This window comes from Panthera onca, chromosome D1, assembly GCF_046562875.1.
Source record: "Panthera onca isolate mPanOnc1 chromosome D1, mPanOnc1 haplotype 2, whole genome shotgun sequence".
Lineage (NCBI taxonomy): Eukaryota > Metazoa > Chordata > Mammalia > Carnivora > Felidae > Panthera > Panthera onca.
Genome location: NC_138348.1, coordinates 81,422,025 through 81,445,203, shown reverse-complemented (window position 1 = coordinate 81,445,203; position 23,179 = coordinate 81,422,025). Strand labels below are relative to the sequence as shown.

Here is a 23,179-nt window from a genome sequence, read left to right as displayed (position 1 = left end):
TTGTTATGAGGGGTGTTAGGGTGGTGCAGTTGATTGAGCATCTGACTTTGGCTCAGGTCACAATCTCATGGCTTGTGGGTTCAAGCCCCACTTAGGGCTGTGTGTTGACAGCTCAGAGCATGGAACCTGCTTCACATTTTGTGCCTCCCTTTCTGTCCCTCCCCCGCTCATACACTGTCTCTCTCTGTCTCAAAATAAGTAAACATTAAAAAAAACAAAACAAAACAAAAAAAAAACAGACTTACTTGTGATCTTGGCACAAAGTTAAATATGAAGCATGGAGTGACAATCTATTTTACTATTTTATAGGAAAAAGAATGCCAAAAACACTTGAGGTTTTTTTCCTAATAGTTATGGTTGTTACAGAATTTTAAAATTATGAGACAGATTTTATAATGTAATATGTAATTTTTTTAATAAAAAAAGTATCAACCAAAATATTTCATTTTCACTTTTGTAAAATTTCTGTTCCCATTTTATATAGATGTGCCCTAAGGAGATAATTTCTGGTACCAGCAATCCTAGGATAAAGAGGCTCTCTGAAGATAGCAATGATACCTAGTGTCCTTTTACTTTATTGTCAGGATTCATTTTTCCTTTCAGTGATCTCTTTCACTTCTCAGACCTTCAGATTCACATTTCCAAGTGCCCCTCCTCGTCTTACAATTGCCTTTTGTCAGTTTTATGTCAACTAATCCGTGCCAAATGGTAATTAATGTTAGCAGATAATGATTTAAGGTGTCACTTCTCTCATAGAAATTGTGTTTTAAAGAGGATTCTTTAAGACAGATTTTCAAGACAAAAATGAATTTAATGCTCACTATCCTCCAAGCATTGGGCTAATTGCATTACATAAACTATTTCTTAATTCTTGCTACAATTCTTTGAGGCAATTTTTATTATTCCTTCTTTATAGCTAATATAAGGCTTCATTTAACAAATAAAGTCAATAGAAAGTTTCAGAGCTAGGATGGGAATCCCTGGCTATCTGAGTCCAAATCCCAGGTGAAATATTATGGTTAGTATACTACTCTTTGAAAGCAGAGACTATCTCGTATTTCTTCATCACAGTGTTTGGGGGGGCATGTATTTATGTTCTCTAAATTTGCTGAGGCGCCTGGGTAGCTCAGTCAGTTGAGTGTCTGATTCTTGATTTCAGCCTAGGTCATGATTTCACAGTTCATGAGTTCGAGTCCCATGTTGGGCTCTGCACACATAGTGCAGAACCTGCTTGGGATTCTAGCTCTCTCTCTCTCTCTCTCTCTCTCTCTCTCTCTCTTGCTCTCTCTCTCTCTCTCAATAAGTAAATAAACATTATTTTTCTTATTTGTTTAATTGTACAATATCAGTTTCCTCCATGGGTTTGAGGCTGGTGAACCTACCTGTTTTAAAGTGAAGTAAAGTGAAGTAAAGTGAAGTGTTTACAGTGAAGTAAAAATGTATTCAATCTAGAGAAAACAAACTCTTTTTTTTTTTCTTTAATAGAAAACATTTCAGCTAAAATGTTACAGCTCAGACAGGAGAACTGAAGGGCTCCTTAGCTCTATCATAACCAATACTTCATAGGGAAGGAGTCTCAGGCCTTTGGGGCATTAAAGTGTTCCTAGGGTTTAGCATCTGGATCAGGACCAGGGCCCTTAATCCTCCAGTGTCAACTGCTGTTTGAGTATATTTTTAAATTGAATAAATTATGTTACAACAAGATTAAAATTAGAAAGTATTAAAGGGACCACCAAGTGCATTATGCTCCTGTGTTTGGTGTATGCTCAGACATAGGCTTTTCTATAGCTCATTTTATGATGGCTGAAAACACATAGTATGAAGAAAGAAAATAATTTTTTGTCTATAAATCTTCTCATAATGCCTTAATCCACTTTCCTTGGTGCTTCTTTGGTAATCAATTATTATGGTTTTATTATCCTTTTCTCTGAGACCAGTTCAGCACTAGCATTCCTCATGAGTGACATGTGATCAAAAGAGTAATGGTAGAGGGACTGGTTGGCATGGAGAGCATGTTTGAGAGAGTTGGACCTGTGTCCATGATTTGGAATTTCAAGAAAGCTGATATATCAAAGACTGGGGACTTATTCTGTCTGGGACTCAATCCCACATAATTTATTTAATAAGATCATCAAGGAAAAATGGTACTAGACTAGTAGAATTGAGAATAAGTTAGGGGTCTAGATACTAATTAGGAAAAATGATAAAAGGTTTTTGAAATATGTTTCTTATGATTCATCCTTGGCTACAAGTAGCTTTATGTACTCTGGTTTTTCTCCTATTGAATTCAAAGACTGTTGGGACAGTGCTTGCAACCTTTATTTATTTATTTTTTTATTCCTTGTCTCAAGACCTGTTAGAATTCTCTGCAAATAACAGAAATGCCAAATAAAGATTCTGGCTATCTTCTCTTAAGGATAAATTCCTCTTTTTAACAACCACAGAGCCCCTGGTTTTCTGGGCATCTAGAAGATAGATACATTAAACTTTGGTTCTTCTAAGATCTTGTATGTTTAAGAACCACAGTAATACAATCTTTAAATAGTCAATGAATCATTTGACTCATTTGATTCATTGTAATTTTGAAATGAGTAGAAGGGAAAAATATAATTAATCCCTCCCTTGAAAGAAGGTAGTGGACATGAAAAAAGGACAAAAAAAAAAAAAAAAACAACCCAGAAAAAGCATAGTAAGTAGTACAAACTTAGATGATACAAACAAATATAAATAGACTAAACTCATTAGTTAAAATATAGTAGGTACTCAATAAACATTTGTTGAATGAAAAAAATACTAAAATTTTTATATAATACAATAAGCATTTTTGAGAGGCTTATAATTCCATTTTTAAAAAAAGTTTTGCTTCTATTCATACTATGAATGTTTTAGTATAGCTTTAACCAAAATGTAAATTATATGGTAACAACATATTAAAGATTGAAATCCTTGTTCCATCATTTACTAAGTACTTAAGTGTTTCACTTAATCTATCTGAAGCTTAGATATAGGAGTAATGACAATAATCTCTAACTCTCAGATACTTTGCAAGGGTTACCTGTTACAGTGAATGTGAAAATATGATTATTATATTGTAGAGTGGTATTTTTAACTATAGCCTAATACTTCATATAAGAATTTTAAGTCCCACTTCAGTGCAAGATGCTGAGATAATGTTAATGCACATAATATTAACAAAACATATTTAAAGTAAAGTAGTACTTACTGCATTCTTTATTTAAAAATATTCATGATGATAATCTCTAAATCATAAAATAAGTCTATGTATGGTTATAGGTTTTATCAGGCTTATTTCATTTTAACAGATCTTTACTTTACAATACAACCCTGAGTTTCAAAATTACTAAACTTACAGAGGTTTTTTTTTTTTTTATTCTTTTTTTTTAAAATTTTTTTTAACGTTTATTTATTTTTGAGACAGAGAGAGACAGAGCATGAACGGGGGAGGGTCAGAGAGAGAGGGAGACACAGAATCTGAAGCAGGCCCCGGGCTCTGAGCTGTCAGCATAGAGTCTGATGTGGGGCTTGAACTCACAGACTGTGAGATCATGACCTGAGCCGAAGTCGGACACTTAACCGGCTGAGCCACCCCGGCGCCCCTTGGTTGTTTTTTTTAGCAACCAAAATACTTTTCAGCAGGTGTGGTTAACAATCCAGAAAAAAATTTATATTTATTTTCTCATAGATGAATAACTACGTCAGTATCCAATCAAGATGTTTTCATTCACAGATGTTACTGACAGGAGTTAATATTGTTCTCTTGGGAAGTAAACAGATATTTTGCAAAAAAAAATCAATCCTAGCTTTTACTTTACATCACACAAAAAATGGGCATTGTACATCTGTTTAAGGTAATGAGAACATGTGTCTTTGGGCTTATTCTGAATACTATTTAATCTTCTGTGATACGTAACTTTTTATAATTTTATGTAGCACTACTGCATTATAGTAGCTGCTATACTTTGAAATAGTAATATTTGAATTAGGTCACCCAAATATCTGTAATAAATATGGGTTGTAATAAACTAACAGCATGATGCTGATAGAAACTGTCTAAAGCACTATAAAACTCAACTGTTAGAATAAGCAAACTTATTTAGTTATTTAACATGAATTTAATGAATGTCTGCTGCTAGGTGTGCTAAATTTTGTACCCTAAAGAACATATAATCTTGTAGGAGTAGAGAAAAATATCAGTAAACTTTTACCTCCAGCATTTTACTTAACATAACAACATTATGATAAAATTGTTGGGAAGTAAGATGGTGAAGTAGTAGGAAGGCTTGCCTAGGTTTGCCTCAAAAACAACAATAAATATCAAATAATTCTGAATACCCAAGAAATCAATCTGAAGACTGATGGAACAAAATGCGCAACTAGTGGGAGAGAAGAGGCCACATAAAGGAAATTAGAAAGTGTGAAGGTGAGAATTGAGGAAGGAAAGGAGAAAAAGATGACAGATGCCGCAGAGGGGAGGGAGTCCTGATACAGAGAAAGAAGAAAGAGAGAGAGGGGAACACAAGGGGAATCACAAAAGGAAAACACTTTCCCTAAGACATAGACTGGGAAAATGAGAGGGTCTGATTCTTGTGAGATTTTATAAGGAGCTGAGCTAAAAGACTAGAATTTTAGAGGTCGGTATCATGGCTGGTATGGAGCACAGTAGGTGTTATAGTGCTCCTGTAGAAGGAGGGAAAATAGCCCAGTAGTTGACGGTGAGATCTGAGGATCCCCGGCACTCACTGGGAGAGATGTTCCCCCCTTCTTGGAATGGATCTGGGTGAGGTGGCATTGCCTCTCTGGGGACAAAAGAGCTAATGGGTGCCACTACTATCCCTTTCCCCTTAACAAAGGTGCAGATATGGCTTCTGGAGGAGGCTAACCTGGACACTGGCTCTTTGTTGCACTTTACTCTCAAATCCATTCCCTTGTGCTTTGGTGCAACAGCCCTTGTGGAACAAACCAGCATTAGTCCCAGCATGGAGAGACCCTCCCCAGCATAGGTCCCCACGAGGCCAGATTCCTGCAAGTTTGTAGTTTTGAAACTTAGCCAACCTCCCTGGAAGAGAACACAGGTGTACTGCATTGCCAGGTGGCCAGATGGCCTAGACACAGTCAGGGTGAGGGAGGGATCTGAGAGAAGCCCGGGAAACATGAGGGAGAGATTGTTACTCTGGAAAGGCTTCCCAGACAGCTATGGGTTTGAACTCCCCTATCCAGGATGGGAGATAGGGCTGGCGCTATTTCTCTTCCCCACCCCTGGCATAAGCTGGCGCTATTTCTCTTCCCCACCCCTGGCATAAGCTGACTTATGTGAGCATAAGCTCACTTCAGTGAGCAGAACAGCACCAATAGTGGTGATCTAAACCGCTTACACAAAGCTCCACCTACTGCACTCAGCAGGTGCTGCTTTTCTAGGGCAAGTGTGATGAGAACCAGGGTAGTAGACACCTCCTCTAGAAGACCAACACAAGTTCCCTCCACACACATATCTACTGACCATAGAATGTTGCAAAGCTTCAGCTATCTAGGAAATAGTGTCAAGTTTCTTTCAGCAAGCAGATCAGAGCACACCTAGATAAAACTCACCACCCTCTGAACAAGGCCAAACTCTCACCAATTCAGGCAAGGAGAAACTCTGCAGTGGACTGACCTGAGGGAAAGAGCAGCAAAACACAGCAGCAGAGAGCACAAAGCATACACCGGAGACACTTCCTGAAGGACCAGACCCTGGAAAGTATATGGCCTCTTCTTCATAAAGCCATTACATTAAGGAACATGAAAAATAATAGGCTTTTCTAACACACAGAAGACAGACCTAGACAAAATTCCAAGATGAAGAAATTCATACCAAAAGAAAGAACAAGGAAAGGTCACAGCTAGGAATCTAATCCACATATAATTGCTTGAGGGATAATTTAAAGCAACAATCATAAGGATACTAACTGGGTTTGAGAAAAGAATAGAAGATATGAGGGAATCCCTTAATGCAGAGATAAAAAAAAATCTAACAACTAGTTAGGCCAAAATAAAAAAAAATGCTATAACCAAGATGTGAAACTGACTGGACATATTACCCACAAGTATGGAAGAATCGGAGGAAGGAAAAAGTGATGTAGAAATTAAAATAATGGAAAATAATAAAGCTGAACAAAAGAGAGAACGAAGAATTATGGAACACGAGAATAGACTTAGGGAACTCAGTGACTCTAGCAAACATAATAACTCTCAGAGAAAAGGGGGAAGAAAGTTTATTTGAAGAAATTATAGTTGAAAACTTATCTAATATGGAGAAAGAAAGAGACACCAAAGTCCAGGAAGCACAGAAAACTCCCATCAAAATCAACAAAAGCAGGCCAACACCAAGACAGAGCATAGTTAAATTTGCAAAATATAGAGATAAAGAAAAAAGTCTAAAAGCAGCAAGAGAAAAGAAGTCCTTAACTTACAAGGGAAGACAAAAAAAGGCTAGCAGACAATCTCTCTATAGAAATTTGACAGCCGCCAGAAGGGAGTGGCATGATATATTCAGCATGAGAATGGGAAAAATATGTAGCCAAGAATACTTTATCCAGCAAGGCTATCTTTCAGAAAACAAGGAGACATAAAGAGTTTCCCAGAAAAACAAAAACTAAAGGAGTTCATGACCACTAAACCAACCCTGCAATAAATATTAAGGAGACTCTTTGAATGGGAGAGAAAACCCAAAGTGATTAAAAACTAGAAAGGAACAGACAAAATCTCCAGAAAAAAACTACTTAAAAAGTAACACAATGACTCTAAATTCATATTTATCAATAATCACTCTGTATAACTTTGCATCCATATTCATCAAAGACATTGGCCTATAATTCTGTATTTTTAGTGGGGTCTTTGGTTTTGTAATCAAGCTAATGCTGGCCTCATAGAATGAGTTTGGAAGTTTTCTTTCTATTTCTAGTTTTTGGAACAGTTTGAGAAGAACAGGCATTCACTCCTCGTTAAATGTTTGGTAGAATTCTCCTGGAAAGCCATCTGGCCCTGGACTTCTGTTTGTTGGAAGAGTTTGGATTACTGATTCAATTTCTTTGCTAGTTATGGGTCTGTTCAATTTTTCTATTTCTTTCCTATTTCTTCCAAATCCAACAGTACATTAATACAATCATTCACCACCATCCACACTATATGGGATATATTCCTGGGTTCAATATTTGCAAATCAATGTGATACACCACATTAATCAAAGAAAGGATGAGAACCATATGATCCTTTCAATAGATGCAGAAAGAGCATTTGACAAAGTACAGCATCCATTCTTAATAAAACAGTCAACAAAGTAGGATTAGAGGGAACATATCTCAACATCATAAAGGTCACATATGAAAAACCCACAGCTAATATAACCCTTAATGGTGAAAAACTGAGCTTTTCCTTTAAGATCAAGAAAAAAGACAAGGATATACACTTTCATCATTGTTATTTAACATAGTACTGGAAGTCCTAGCCTCAGCAATCAGACAACAAAAAGAAATGAAAGGCATCCAAAGCAGCAAGGAAGAAGTAATTTCATTATTTACACATGACATAATACTCTATGTAGAAAACCCAAGGATTCAACCAAAATATTGACAGAACTGATACATGAATTCAGTAGTCGCAGGATAGAAAATCAAAACACAGAAATCTATTATATTTCTATACACCAATAATAAATCAGGAGAAAGAGAAATCAAGTAATTGATCCAAGTTATAACTGCACCAAAACCCATAAAATACCTAGGAATAAACTTAAGCAAAGCAGTAAAATATCTGTACTCTGAACTCTAGAACACTGATGAAAGAAACTGAAGAGGATGCAAAGAAATGGAAAAACATCCAATGGTCATGAACTGGAAGAATTAATATTGTTAAAATGTTTAAACTATCCAAAGCAATCTATACATTTATGCAATCCCTATCAAAATACCATCAGCATTTTTCACAGACCTAGAACAAACAATCCTATAATTTGTATGGGACCACAAAAGACCCAGAATTGACAAAGCAATCTTGAAAAAGAAAAGTAAATCTGGATGCATCATAATTCCTGACTTCAAGGTATATTCGAAAGCTTCAGTGGTATGGTCAAGATGGTATGATATTGGTACAAAAATAAACACAGAGATCAATAGGATAGAAAAGAAAACCCAGAAATGGACCCGCAACTATATGGTCAACTAATCTTTGACAAAGCAAGAAAGAATATCCAATGGGAAAAAGACAGTCTCTTCAACAAATGATGTTGGGAAAACTGAACAGCAACATGCAAAATAATGAAAGTAGACCACTTTTCTACATCATACACAAAAATAAATTCAAAATAAAATTCCTACACATACACATTTCGGATGAAAGACCTAAAAGTGAGACAGGAAACCATCAAAATTCTAGAGAACACAGGCAGCAACCTCTTTGACATGGGATGTAGCAACTTCTTACTACATACATCTCCTGAGGCAAAAGAAACAAAAGCAAAAATGAACTATTGGGACTTATCAAGATAAAAATCTTCTTCACAGTGAAGGAAACAATCAACAAAGCTAAAAGACAACCTTCAGAATGGGAAAAATATTTGCAAATGACAAAAATGATAAAGTGTTATTATCCAAAATCTATAAAGAACTTATCAAACTCAACACCCAGAAAACAAATAATCCAGTTAAAAAATGGAGAGAAAACTGGAACAGACATTTCTCCAAAGAAGACATTCAGAAGGCTAAAAGACACATGGAGAGATGTTCAACATCACTCGTCACCATCAGAGAAATACAAATCAAAACTACAATGAGATCTCACCTCACACCTGTCAGAATGGCTAAAATTACCAACATAGAAAATAACAGGTGTTGGCAAGGATGTCGAGAAAGGGGAACACCTCTTACACTGTTGGTGGGAATAAAAACTGAGGCAGCCACTATGGTAAACAGTATGGAGGCTCCTCAAACTGAGCCAGCCATGTACCCCCATTCTAATATTTCTTATGACATATATACAATAGCAACCATCTGGTGTTACTCTTACTGATCTCAATCAGATATCACATTTTTATTTATTTACTCAATTATTAATGATGAAGGGAACAAAGGCAAGAAAAATGCGGTTTAAATTGAATTCCCATTCAGCCTGCAGCCCATTGATAGATGTCAGAGACCTGCAGCATGTAACACTTACCAAAAAGTTTATGGCTGCCTTAATGACTTAAAGTTTACACTTCCTTAAAAACTAAAAACAAGCTTATCTTGACAATAGCTAAATCTTCAGGGTCCTGTGAGACCCTGCTTTCAGCATCCAGAAATTCCTTGGAGACTTAAGTTATCTATATCTCCACTCCCTCCACAAACCTGAGAGAATATAATCAGTCACTCCTCACAACCCCAGTGTAGGCAGAGACATAGCCACAACAATCAACAATTAGAATGGCAATTAAATAATCTTGTCATAGGAGAGCAGTCTTCTGTCCGGTGGTATTTAGAGTATATGATTTTTAATTACTCAGCTGATACTCTGATACATTTCAAAAAAGTCATGCATATTTCACCTGGAATGTTTCCTAGTCAATACACTGTCTAAAAGAATGAGCATATAGTAAAAAAAGAGCATCAGCAATACAGAATGGGATCCTACTGTACCTGGTGAATGAGGCGGAGGAGAGCACATCAGAACAACCCCCTGGCCTTCCCTCACAGAGACTGCACTTCTTGTCCGGCCACTAAAATTTCCCAGATCTGTCAACATAACACAGGATTTAGATGCAAGGCTAAAAAAGTGGGGGAAAAACTTAAAGAATTACTACTTTTATAACTTGTACCTACTTTTCTCTCATTATCCAGACAAGGTTTATTTTTATTTGTTAAGCTGTGATAGGAAGGCCTTAAAAATAAATACATACCATCCAATTTAAATACCACAATTTTCAGATTATATGCAACTGTACACTCTTTATTTCTATTGAGGGTGCATACAAGGTGCCAGTGTAGGAAGAAAATAAACAATACATTTATAACCCATTAAATAGTCCTTTTATTTCTTTATAATATTTCCTACATATTGATTTTTCTACTGTTAATAGAACCCATTCATGCATACTGAGAAAAGAAATAGAAGTGTTTAGGGGGACCTGGTGTCCAACCTGCTGCCTCATTATGTAATGCTAGGAATGGCATGTAAAACCAAGCATGAATTTTCCAAAGTAGAGAGACTTGTGTGCTCTAGCAGAGTATAACGAAGATATAAAGTATTCTTTATCTATAAGTATGAGGGAAAAAGCCATGCTATTTTCATTTTGTAGAAGCCTGGAATGGCTTGTGCAAATTACTTATACTCATCCATTTTGATTACTCTGCAAATACTGTAGTTATCAAAATACTCCACTGTAAGTATGAAAGATTATAGCATTGATTGGGGTTCAACTGTCTTTCCTTAAATTATATTGCATTTGCACAAATTGAAAATACTTTCTTAAAAACAAAATGACCTAAAAAAGAATGATATATATTATTTGTATTTCTATTATTGTTTATTAATCTATTCATAGCTCAGTATATATGACCCTTTCCTCTTCTTGATCAATGATGTGATTTTTAGAATAGTTTCCTAGAAACTGTAGGAGTTAAATATTTTAATAAATAAACATTGCTCCAGAATTATCAGTCTATGAAATATATTCCCATGGTGAAGAATGCTTCTTGAAAATGTTCTCCTTCAAACTGAGGGTTGATGGGGGGTGGGAGGGAGGGCAGGGTGGGTGATGGGTATTGAGGAGGGCACCTTTTGGGATGAGCACTGGGTGTTGTATGGAAACCAATTTGACAGTAAATTTCATATATTAAAAAATAAAAAAAAATAAAAAAAAATGTTCTCCTTTTCTTTCCTTTATTCACCAATTGTAAGAGAGATTTTTTTTGAAACTTCCCATTACTTCATATTAAAATAGTATGTTACATAGTAATCCAATGTAGACTCTCAAATTTAATGTTTGTTAATCTGACAGAAGATGAGACTGAGAAGTAAACAAAATATACTGAAATTATATGAAGGAGATAAATCACTAACTTTAATATCCTAAGAGGGATTCTATACCTTACTTTTTTGAGATATGTACAATAATTTACTGATTTAGTGAATGTACAATCAAATCTTCTTTTTTTTATTTTTTTAACGTTTATTTATTTTTGAGACAGAGAGAGACAGAGCATGAACGGGGGAGGGGCAGAAAGAGAGGGAGACACAGAATCTGAAGCAGGCTCCAGGCTCTGAGCCATCAGCCCAGAGCCAGACGCGGGGCTCGAACTCACGGGCGACGAGATCGTGACCTGAGCTGAAGTCGGACGCTTAACCGACTGAGCCACCCAGGTGCCCCTCAAATCTTCTTTAATACATTCCAAATTACAAAGAACTAACAAACAGTGAAGGCCTAACGGCAAAAAAATACAGAAGTATTCGTTATTGATGAAAGTGTTAGGATTTTACACATAATTCTATGTTTCATTATAAATAGTTAAGCATTTCACAAACTGTATAGATAAAAAAGAAAGAGTTTCTAATTCTACTGTCTTTGGTGGTGGTTTAAGAACATACACAATAACTTCTGGTAAAGATAAGTTTACTCATTTTCAAATATGTGTGACTCAGGGCTTTAAATTCATATGTATTGATTCTTACGGATAGAAGCTGTCTTTTTCCCAATAAATAATCTTAATATGAAAACAAGCATGTCAAGGTTTCTAATTTGACTCCCTTTGACTCTACTACTGGACACAGCACAGGAACCACACTGTGAGGCAGTGGTTGCATTAAGGCTGTGATATCTCTTTAGGGATTATATGGCTTTACTTTCCTTTTTTCATCCTCACTGAATTTATAAACTCTAAAAGGCTATTTGGATATTAATATATTAAAATTGAATTTCTGAAATGATTTCTGAAACATATATGTAACTTCCAATACATTTACTACACGTTTTGTTATGTTTATTATGACATTTCAAATTAACCTATTATAAAAGAATATTTTAATAGAAAACAATCATAAGTATATAATGTTAGCAGATAGAAAGGTTTAAGAGGGATCTCTCCTGAAATACTTCATAAAGATAACACTGGTTGGTATAGTTGGTTGAGTAAATTTGGAAACAGGAAGGTTTTTCACCCCCGGAAATAAATACACACACACACACACACACACACACACACACGCAAACACACATGCACATTTCAAAAACCAGTGCCTAGAAAAGTGAATTAGTTTAAAGAGTTGGTGAGAGAAAGTTGCAAGAAATTGGCAAGAAGGAAAGTGCATAATGGGTTCTGGACACTGATCTTATGATCATATGTTAAATACAGTAGATTGGTTAGTTATTAGGGAGAAATGAGGAAAAAGGGTCAAGGCACCAGGATAAATCTTATACAGTTAGGAATAAAGTGTTGAGGTTTATCTGTCTCCTGGGCTTTAATTTCCTAGTCTTAAATCTGTTCTGAGTAAGTGACAATGTTTGGTGTATGGGAGTTGTGTGTTTGGAAGAAGGAATGGGAATCCAGTATTTATTTAAATTGCAGTTGGTCCTGTAGGTGGTGCTAGTAAGTTTTAGACTGTCAATGTTCCAGGCATTCTCAATTAATTCTCTAACCTTAAAGGTGTGGTGAAAGCAGTTAATTTATTATGAGTTATAAACTTCATAAAATTAAGTTTAAATTTTACAAAAACTAAACTATTAAAACAAGTAAAACATTTTAGATGTGAGACACTTGAGTTTTATTAATCACTAACATTTGGGTATTAGATTCTTATGTAAGATTGAAGAACTAAGATAGGTGTTCTTTCTGAGGGGTATCACAGCTTTAACTTCTGTGATTTCTATAGAAATGACTTACAGATTTTCTAATACTTGCTGCATCACCTGCAAAATTGTTGCATATTGAAGTCTTCTTTTATCACTTTTATTTTTTGTTGTTACTGTTGTTTCTGTTATCATGAGGATTACTCAGATCACTGTCAAATTTCTGTGTCTCATATAAATATCCTGTAATATAAATTGGTTGTAGCTCATTCAGAAACTACCTTTAACATTCTAAAACAATAAAAAAGAGGAAGTGAAGATAGATGAATAATAATCACACTAGCTACTAGCATACACACTCTATGCTAGGCATTTTGGAGATTAAATATTAATTTCTCCATTTTAAAGATTACTAAACATATGTGAAGAGCAAATAGCAACTTGACAATGATTGCACGGCTAATAAGTAGTGAGTTGGCAAATCAAAATCAACGTGGTTGTTTAAAATAATGTATTAGCACAAAACCAATTCAATATTTAGAAGTTAGACTAAGTTGATTTCAGAACTTTAAAAATAATCTTCATAAGGGTCTCTGATGAAAAATCATTTTCTGACAGATGATAGACCTATAGATGAAAATATTGGTGAAGAATGGAAAAATAATTCTTACATTTATTTTGAGCAAGAATTGAGTTAGCATTTCTCGTACATAGTCATTTGCCTGCAGGTAAAATATTTCCTAAGACACTCTACAAAAAATATGATTATTAAAAATAGTTTCTAAAATAAAAAATTGATTTTTGACTGGTACCTTGACTGAAAGCCATAGGAACTTGAAGCTTTGTGGTGTTCTTACTGGCAAATGTGAGCTCATAAACCTATGATCAATTTGTAAGCACAGAGGGCAAAGGCTTATTATCCCCACTGATTGATGAGGGGACATTGGCATTCACTAAGGTTAAATAACAGAAATAAAACTCATAGCCAGTATTTGAACCATTAAGATGACAAATTCATTTCTGGAATTAGCATGTTTCCATGTTAATAGGAGTTATTACAATACTCTTAATTTAAAATGTTTTAATAGATGTGGTTATTTCTTTAAATACTTACCTATTACACCACCTGAAGTAATCTACAATTCTTTAAAATAATTGTTATAAGTCCATGAATGTAACATCATATCACCTTTAAAAGTGTTAATTATTTAATAATGCTTTTGAAAATATCAGTTGGGTTAATTAGAGGTATCTCAAAAAATATACTCCTATTTATTACATGAAGATAAGAATTGAGATGCAGCTAGAGGTATGGTGAGGTAAATCTACAAGAGATCATGAAAGCTACAATGAAACTTTCTTCATTCTCATTTTTCCTTCTTATATATAACAGGTCTGATGAATAATCTCTTGCTGTGGCTTGCCATTTTCACTTGGCATATTATCAGATATTAATCATCCAGCCAAAGGTTTCACTAATTAAGAGGAAACCAAAGTACACCAGAGTATGTTAGCCTTGAAAGAGACAATTTTAACTACATTACAAGTAAAACAGTAAATTGTAATTGCTTTTATAAAAAGATCAATTATCCAGAGTGTTATAAAAATGTTTTTGATCTTAAGGTCTTTCCTTTGATATCTTGATGTATGTTACAAAAAGTTACTTTGATGGTGAATAATACGTACAGTGAAATAATCTCAAAAGATAAAGTTATATATAAATTTGTTTGACTAATGTGATGATAGTCTATAATCCTAGCACAGGTTCTATACATGTGACATAACTTTCTACACTCTGGGTGAGCAATTATATAAATAATTCTTTTTTTCCACTTAAATAATGTTTCTTTTTTTACTTAAAAAATTAATTCCAGTATAATTAACATATTGTGTTATGTTAGTTTTAGGTGTACAATATAGTGATTCAGCAATTCTACACATTACTCAGGGCTCATCATGGTAAGTGTGCTCTTAATCTCTTTCACCTATTTCACCCAACTCCCCTTTTCCCCTCTGGTAGCCATCAGTTTGTTCTCTATCGTTAAGATATAAAAAAACTATTATTTTCTTACTTCTAAGTTCAAATTTGGTTTTTCAATCTCAGATCAGTCTTAATTCATTAAAAGTCTCAGGAAATTATAAGACTGAGCATCAAAACATAAATCATCATCATCATCAAAATATTAGTAAATAGAAAATGTACATAGATTTTGAGTATTATAGACCCATAGAGATAGGGGAAAGGTGTCATTTAGTAAAACCAGGAAGTCATTTAGTATTCCTAAAATTCATATATCTTTTGATTGTCTCTCAAGATTTGGGCCTAACTATTCTCTTCAGCTATTTTACATTATATAAGGTTAATACTTCCTTGCCTACAACCATGACTCATTACTCCTCTCTCCCTCTTATTTATTACTCTAGCACAACTTCAACCTAAGTTAAATTAAACTCTTTACCTATTGTGCTCTTGGCAAGGGAATGTGAATGGAGAAGAGCATCAATGATCATGACTCGTTTTGCTCTAGATTCATCCATCCTACCCAAAGTAGGACCATTGTGCTACCTAAACCCAGTACACTTATGGAGTCCATTCTCTCCATCCTCTATCCAATACTTTCACATCTCTCTTTTAAAACAACCTCCTGCCCTTTCCCCCACTTCTTCCTCCTACTTCCTGGAAAAAAACAGAAGTAATAAAAAAATTTTTGATAGGGGTGTCTGGGTGGCTCAGTCAGTTAAGCATCTGACTTCAGTTCAGGTCATCATTTCACAGTTCATGGGTTTGAGCCCCACGTCAGGCTCTGTGCTGACAGCTCAGAGCCTGGAGACTGCTTCAGATTCTGTGTCTTCCTCTCTCTCTTCCCCTCCCTGCTCTGTCTCTCTCACTCTCAAAAATAAATAAACATTAAACAATTTTTTTTTAAATCACTGATATACATTCCTCCTATGGTGGTCACTGCAATGTGTGTCCAGGATCCCCTTCAGTGAAGGTCTTGTCCCAACTGTTGGGGTCCTATTGACAGCCTTTAGCTCTTAGCACCATTATGGACTGCTTTTGATACAGAGAATCCACTCAACCAAGTTTATTATACCCGTTCCTTGGGTAGCACACAGACAACAACTGCTCAGTGAGTAAATATAATGACCTGATTACCTTAGCACAACTCCAGACAATCCTGAAAAGTCATTCTAGCTTTAAATATCCTCCTTGGCATCATCTGGGATTACTGGTAAACCTACATCACAGTGCCAGTTATTCTCCTTCTCACACCTGCTCCTTCCTCCTCCCTTCCAGTGGGTGAATTAAAAGGTCACTTCTTAATAACCATCATCCACACTAAACTCCACTCATGGAGGCTGTTTCCCAGGGAAGTCAACCTGTAACATCACCACAATAGTTGTCAACTTGTCTATATCTGCACTGTTTCTGATTATCTTATCATAAATGAACTGTCTTTGATCTAATCAGAGACCAACCTCTCCCTTCTGCATCATCAATAATGTTCAAAATATTGGTATTTCTCCAAAGTTTAAAAGAAAATAGGAAGAAAAAAATATCCCTTTGACCTGATTTCCTTCCAAGTACCAACTCATTTCTTTCCACCCATAAAACAAACAAATAAATCAACAACCACTGCAGACAACTCCAATTCTCTCAAAAACTTTTCAAATCTGGCTGTCTTCCTAACACTGACCAAATTCTACCATGAAGGAAACCAATGATCTTCATGTTGTTAAATTTATTGACCAATTCCTCATCTACTTGACCTACAATAAGCATTTAATGGAGTTGTTTACACTTTTCTTCTGAAAAAAATTTTTTTGCTTGAATTTCTGCTCCTTCACTGTGCCCTCCTCTGTGTGAATGCCACTTTCATTAGCCACTATTACTGTGCCGTAATGAAGGCTGCTTTCATTTGCTTATTCTTCCTCATATTTCCAATGTCTAAATATTCCAGGGCCTCAATTTAGTCCTTGGACCCTTTCATTTATCAATCCACACCTTTCCTATGTTTATCTTATATTTAACCTCTTATAGTAAAAAAAACCATGTATACACCAAAGAATTAGAAAATGTATTCCTTCTTTTTTTTTTAATTTTTTTTTAACATTTATTTATTTTTGAGACAGAGAGAGACAGAGCATGAACGGGGGAGGGGCAGAGAGAGAGGGAGACACAGAATCGGAAGCAGGCTCCAGGCTCTGAGCCATCAGCCCAGAGCCCGACGCAGGGCTCGAACTCACGGTCGGTGAGATCCTGACCTGAGCTGAAGTTGGGCGCTCAACTGACTGAGCCACCCAGGCGCCCCATAGAAAATGTATTCCTTCTTGGGTACCTCCCTTGAATACTAATACACACATACACACACACACACACGCACACACACACACACACACACACACACACACACACACACAGTTTGGTTGACATTTCTATTCAGGTATCTAATAGCCATTGAAACAGAACATATCCTAATGGAACTCCCATTCCCACCTGCTAACCTACCACTGCCATAATATTTCCCATAAGAGTAAATTTTTATTCCATTTTCCCAGATAAGATAAAATGCAAAAATCATCTGTATTTCCAATATGTCTCTCACATCCCACATACAATTCATGAGCAAATCCTATTGATACTATTTCATAATATATACAGAATCCAACAACATCTAACCTTCTTTATAGCTTTCATAGGCATCTCTCACCTTGATTGATGTGATATCACCCAACTGTTTTCCCTGAACTTCCTTTACTCTCTTTGTCCATTTTTAGCACAGCAGCAAAAATTGGTTATTTTTTTTAATTTAAGTTTATTTTTTTATTTTGAGAAAAAGAGAGAGGGAGAGTGAGGAAGGGGCAGAGAGGGAGAGAGAGAATCCCAAGCAGGCTCTGTACTTTCAGCATGGAACCTGATGCAGGGCTTATACTCAGTTCATGACTTGAGCTGAAACGAGTTGGATGCTTAACCTACTGAGCCATCCAGGTACCCCCTTATTTTAAAATGAAGGTAGGCCACCTGACCTAAATGGCTTTCCATGTTACTCAGAGGAAAAGTCAAACCACTTATGAAGGCCTGCAGGCTTAGACCATCTTGATTTTGTTGCTTCCTTGATTCCATCTCCTACTATATTCATCTTCCTTCCTTCCATAGTAGCACACTGGCTTTCTTGCTTTTAATCAAACAAAATATGTCAAGTGTTTTCCTGCCTCAGGGCCTTTGTATTTGCTGCTTCCTCCAACTAGAATATCTCCTACCTCCATTCCCCAGATATAATTTTGTCTGTCACCCAAACTTCCTTTAGGTCTTTATTTCAGTGTCACCTTCATGGAGAGATCTTCCCTGGGCATCTTACCAAAAAGTGCAACCTCATTATCCCATATATATTCCTTATCTCCCTTCCCTAATTAATTTGTCTCTTTGGTACTTATTCTCCAACAAACTATTATTTATTTCTCTTGTCTGTTGTGCCTTCACACGTAGAATTTAAAGTCTATGACACAGGGATTTTTGTTTGCAATGTTCATTGTAATATTCCCAGACCCTTTCCCTAGCTGTTCTCTCTGTCTAGGATACTCTCCCTCCTGGGTATTTGCACAAGTCTCCCCAACTTTGTGCAGGTCTCTGCTGGAATGTCACCTTTGCAGAGAGGACCCCCTTGAGCAATACATTCTTTCTTCCCATTTTCCCACATTCTGTTCTTTTTATTCTGATTCCTTTTCTATCGTAACACTTATGATCAGCAGACACATTATATAATGGGATTTAAAAAGTACTGTCTTTCCCAACCCATTAGAATATAATCTTTAAATAAACACTTTGTTTTATTACTGCTTAAAATAATGCCTAATGCATTATTCTTGTTGAGTACTTAGTCAATAAAACAATTGCATATGTATCTTTAGCATATAGTTATATTTGATGAATTTTAGTTTTAAAATATCCAAATGTTGAGATATTTTCCAAATATTATGTTATTATATCTTTTCAAAACTATAATCCTATGAGATCCAAAATTCCCATTAAATATTGAGCCTGACAGATAACACCAAAACAAGTATGCATTATAATGCTATTTCTATACCAGAATGTTCACTCAAGATTAATTATTTTAATAGTAAAAAGGTCCTATGTATACCATTTCAATCTTTAACTGAGATGGAAGGTGAATGGTAGAAATTATTTTTTAAAAAGAATTTCTTTTTTTTTGGTCATGTAATAATTCCAAAAATATTAAATTTTCTAGATGCAAGTAATCATAATCTTTTTTATGGCATCTGAAGATATTCCCAGCCAAACCTCTTATGCACAACAGTCTACACAACCACACGGAAAATTATTCCTACTAAATAAAGATGACGCTTAAAAAAATGTTCTCAAGAGTAAATATTTGATTAATTTGTCTGCAAATATTTTAAGAGAAATATTATACATCCATGGCTTTATTTTATAAAGAAAATTTTTAATGTTTATTTATTTATTTTGAGAAAAAGAGAGAGACTGCGAGAGGGGAGGGGCAGACAGAGGGGTGGAGAGAGTACCAAGGAGGCTCCATGCTGTCAGTGCAAACCCCATGTAAGGCTCGATCCCATGAACCATGAGATCATGACCTGAGCTGAAATCAAGAGCCAGACACTTGGGGCACCTGGGTGGCTCAGTCGGTTAAGCGGCAACTTCGGCTCAGGTCATGATCTCACAGTCTGTGAGTTTGAGCCCCACGTCAGGCTCTGTGCTGACTGCTCAGAGCCTGGAGCCTGTTTCAGATTCTGTGTCTCCTCTCTCTCTGACCCTCCCCCGTTCATGCTCTGTCTCTCTCTGTCTCAAAAATAAATAAACGTTAAAAAAAAAAAAGAGTCAGACACTTAACTAACTGAGCCACCCAGGTGCCCCTCCATGGCTTTTTTTTAATATAAACTATTTAAGTTAATAACTTACCAGGGGGCCTTAAAACTATATTTAAAAATATTGCTATAACTAGAGAACCTTAACATTATATTTAAAAATATTGCTATTAAAAATAAAGGCTTTGATGGCAAAAGACCTATGTTCAAATTCTAGCATCACTATTTATTAATGGTAACCTTAGGAAAATTATTTTATTTCCATATGCTTTCTACTCAAAATGAAGTAATTATTACACATGTCTTAGAGGACTACTGCAAAAAATTTCCTAACAAATGAAAATATCTTACCCACACAACTGGCCAACAGTAAGCACTTGATAAATATCATTTCCCTCTAAAATTTCAGAAAGATGTATCTTATCAACTTCTAATTATAAATCTAAATAATTTTATTTTTTTTCCAAATACTTTGAGCTTATAGATTTATGTGTCCTCAACTTATAATATTTGGGGAATTTCTACAGAGTTATTCAAATTAACAGGAGATATAACACTTATAAAGTAAAGAGGCAGTTCACTAGAATCATTACAAGCACAGTGGTGAACTTATCACTTTTTGCATTAAATAAAAATTAAAAATTAATTTTTAACCTATTTATGGTTTAACCTTTTAAAAATGTAGTAACACATAGAATCCATGACTACATTGCCCTTCTTCCAAATTTATTCTTCTCTTTCCCCCTCCAATTTTTATTTAATTCCAGTTAATTAACATACTAGTTTCCGGTGTGAAATTTAGTGATTCATCGGTTACATACAACACCTGGTGCTCATCACAAGTGCCTTCCTTAATTCCCACCACCTATTTAACCCATCCCCCCACCTACTTCCCCTCTGATAACCACCCGTTTTTTCTCTATAGTTAAGAATCTGTTTCTTGGTTTTCCTCCTAGTTTGTTTTGTTTCTTAAATTCCACATACAAGTGAAATCATAAATATTTGTCTTTCTCTGACTTATTATTTCATTTTGCATAATACTTTTTTTTTGAAGTTTATTTATTTATTTTTAAGAGCATGAGTGGGGGAGAGGCAGAGAGAACAAGAGAGAGAGAATCTCAAGCAAGAGCCTGATACAGCACTCGATTGCACAGACCATGAAATCATGACATGAGATAAAATTAAGAGTCAGAGCCTTATCTGACTGAACCACCCAGGTTCCCCCCTTTTGTGAAGTTTATTTATTTTGAGAGAGAGAGGGAGAGTGTGTACATGAGAGGGTGGAGGGGCAGAGAGTGAGGGAAAGAGTTCAAAAGCATAATACTCTAGCTTCATTCATGTCATTGCAAACAGCAAGACTTTGTTTTTTGTATGGCTAAGTAATATTCCATTGTGTGTGTGTGTGTGTGTGTGTGTGTGTGTGTGTGTGTATCTTACATCTTTATCCATTCGTCAGTTGATGGACATTTGGGCTCTTTTCATAATTTATCTATTGTTGATAAAACTTCCATACTCATCAGGGTAAATGTATCCTTGTGAATTAGTATTTTTGTATCATTGGGCAAATACCTCATAGTGTAATTGCTAGAATATAGGGTAGTTTTTTTTTTAACTTTTTAAGGAACCTGCATTCTGTTTTCCACAGTGACTGCACCAGTTTGTATTCTCACCAACAGTGTAAGAGGGTTCTTTCTCCACACCCATGTCAACACCTGTTCTCTCCTGTATTGTTACTTTTAGCCATTCCAAAAGTTGTGAGTTGGTATCTCATGGTTTTGATTTGTATTTCCCTGATGATGAGTAATGTTGAGCATCTTTTCATGTGTTTGTTAATCTTCTGTATGTCTTCTTTGGAAACATGTCTATTCATGTCTTCTCTCTATTTGCAAACTGGATTATTTGAGTTTTGGGTCATTGAATTTGACAAGTGCTTTATATATTTTGGATACTAACCCTTTATCATACATGCCATTTGCAAAAATCTTCTCCCATACTGAAGGTTGCTTTTAGGTTTGTTGATTGTTTCCTTTGCTGTGTAGAAGCTTTTTATTTTGATGAAGTCCCTGTACTTTATTTCTGCTTTTGTTTCCCTAGCCTCAGGAGACATATCTAGTAAGAAGTTGCTATGACTGATGTCAAAGAGGTTATTGCCTGTGTCTTCAATCCATTTTGAATTTATTTTCGTGTATGATGTAAAAAAGTGGTCCAATTTCATTTTTTTACATGTTGCCCTCCAGTCTTCCCAACACAATTTGTTGAAGACACTGTCTTTTTTTCCATTGAATATTCTTTCCTTCTTTGTCGAAGATTAATTGGCCATAGAGTTGTGGGTTTATTTCTGGGGTTTCTATTCTGTTCTGTTGATCTATGCCTGTTTTTGTGCCAGTACTATACTGTCTTGATCACTCTAGCTTTGTAATATAACTTGTAGTCCAGAATTATGATGTTTCCAGTTTTGCTGTTCTTTTTCAAGATTGCTTTGGCTATTTGGCATCTTTTGTGATTCCACACAAATTATAGGATTATTTGTTCTAGCTCTGTAAAAAATGTTGTTGGTATTTTGATAGGGATTACATTAAATGTGTAGATTGGTTTGGATAGTATGGACATTTTAGCAATATTTTTCTATCAATCCATAAGCATGAAATGTCTTTCTATTTCTCTATGTCATCTTCAATTTCTTTCATCAGTTTTCAGACTACAGATTTTTTACCTCTTTGATTAGGTTTATTCCTAGGTGTCTTATGTTTTTTGGTGCAATTGTGAGTGTGATCAATTCCTTGATTTCTCTTTTTGGTGCTTCATTATTGGCATATAGAAATGCAACAGATTTTGTATCCTGTGACTTTACTGAATTCGTGTATCAGTTCTAGCAATTTTTTGGTGGAGTCTTTTGAGTTTTTGATATAGAATATCATGTCATCTGTAAATAGTGAAAGGTTGACTTTTTCCTTGCCAATATGAATGCCTTTTATTTCTTTTTGTTTTCTGATTGCTGAGGCTAGAAGTTCGAATACCATGTTAAATAACAGTGGAGAGAGTGTACATCTCTATCTTTTTCCTGACTGTAGAGGAAAAGCTCTGTTTTTCCCCATTGAAGATGATATTAGCTGTGGGATTTTCACCTGTGGCCTTTATTCTGTTGAGGTACAATCCCTCTAACCCTACTTGGTTGAGGGGTTTTATCATGAATGGATGTTGTACTTTGTCAAATGCTTTTTCTGCATGTATTGAAAGGATCGTATGGTTTTTACCCTTTCTTTTATTAATATAGTGTATCACATTGATTGATTTGTAAATATTTAACTGCCTTGCAGCCCAGGAATAAATCCCACTTGATCGGGGTGGCTGATTCTTTTAATGTACTGTAGGGTTTGATTCGCAAATATTTTATTGAGAACTTATGCATCCATGTTCATCAGGGATATCGGCCTGTAGTTCTATTTTCCAGTGGAGTCTTTGTCTGGTTTTGGTATAATGGTAATGCTGGCCCAATTAATTTGGATTTTTTTTTCCATTTCA

At 35.3% G+C, this 23,179-nt stretch overlaps 1 protein-coding gene across 2 annotated transcripts in view; it reads right to left on the bottom strand.

Annotated features, from left to right (window-relative positions):
- CNTN5 (contactin 5) overlaps window positions 1-23,179 on the bottom strand; it is a 1,365,947-nt gene that overhangs the window by 433,665 nt on the left and 909,103 nt on the right. For both annotated transcript variants that reach the window (XM_078432971.2, XM_078432970.2), the window contains one exon: window positions 9,666-9,761. In XM_078432971.2, coding sequence (XP_078289097.2) covers window positions 9,666-9,761 — 96 coding nt within the window. The remainder of the gene's footprint in view (window positions 1-9,665; window positions 9,762-23,179) is intronic.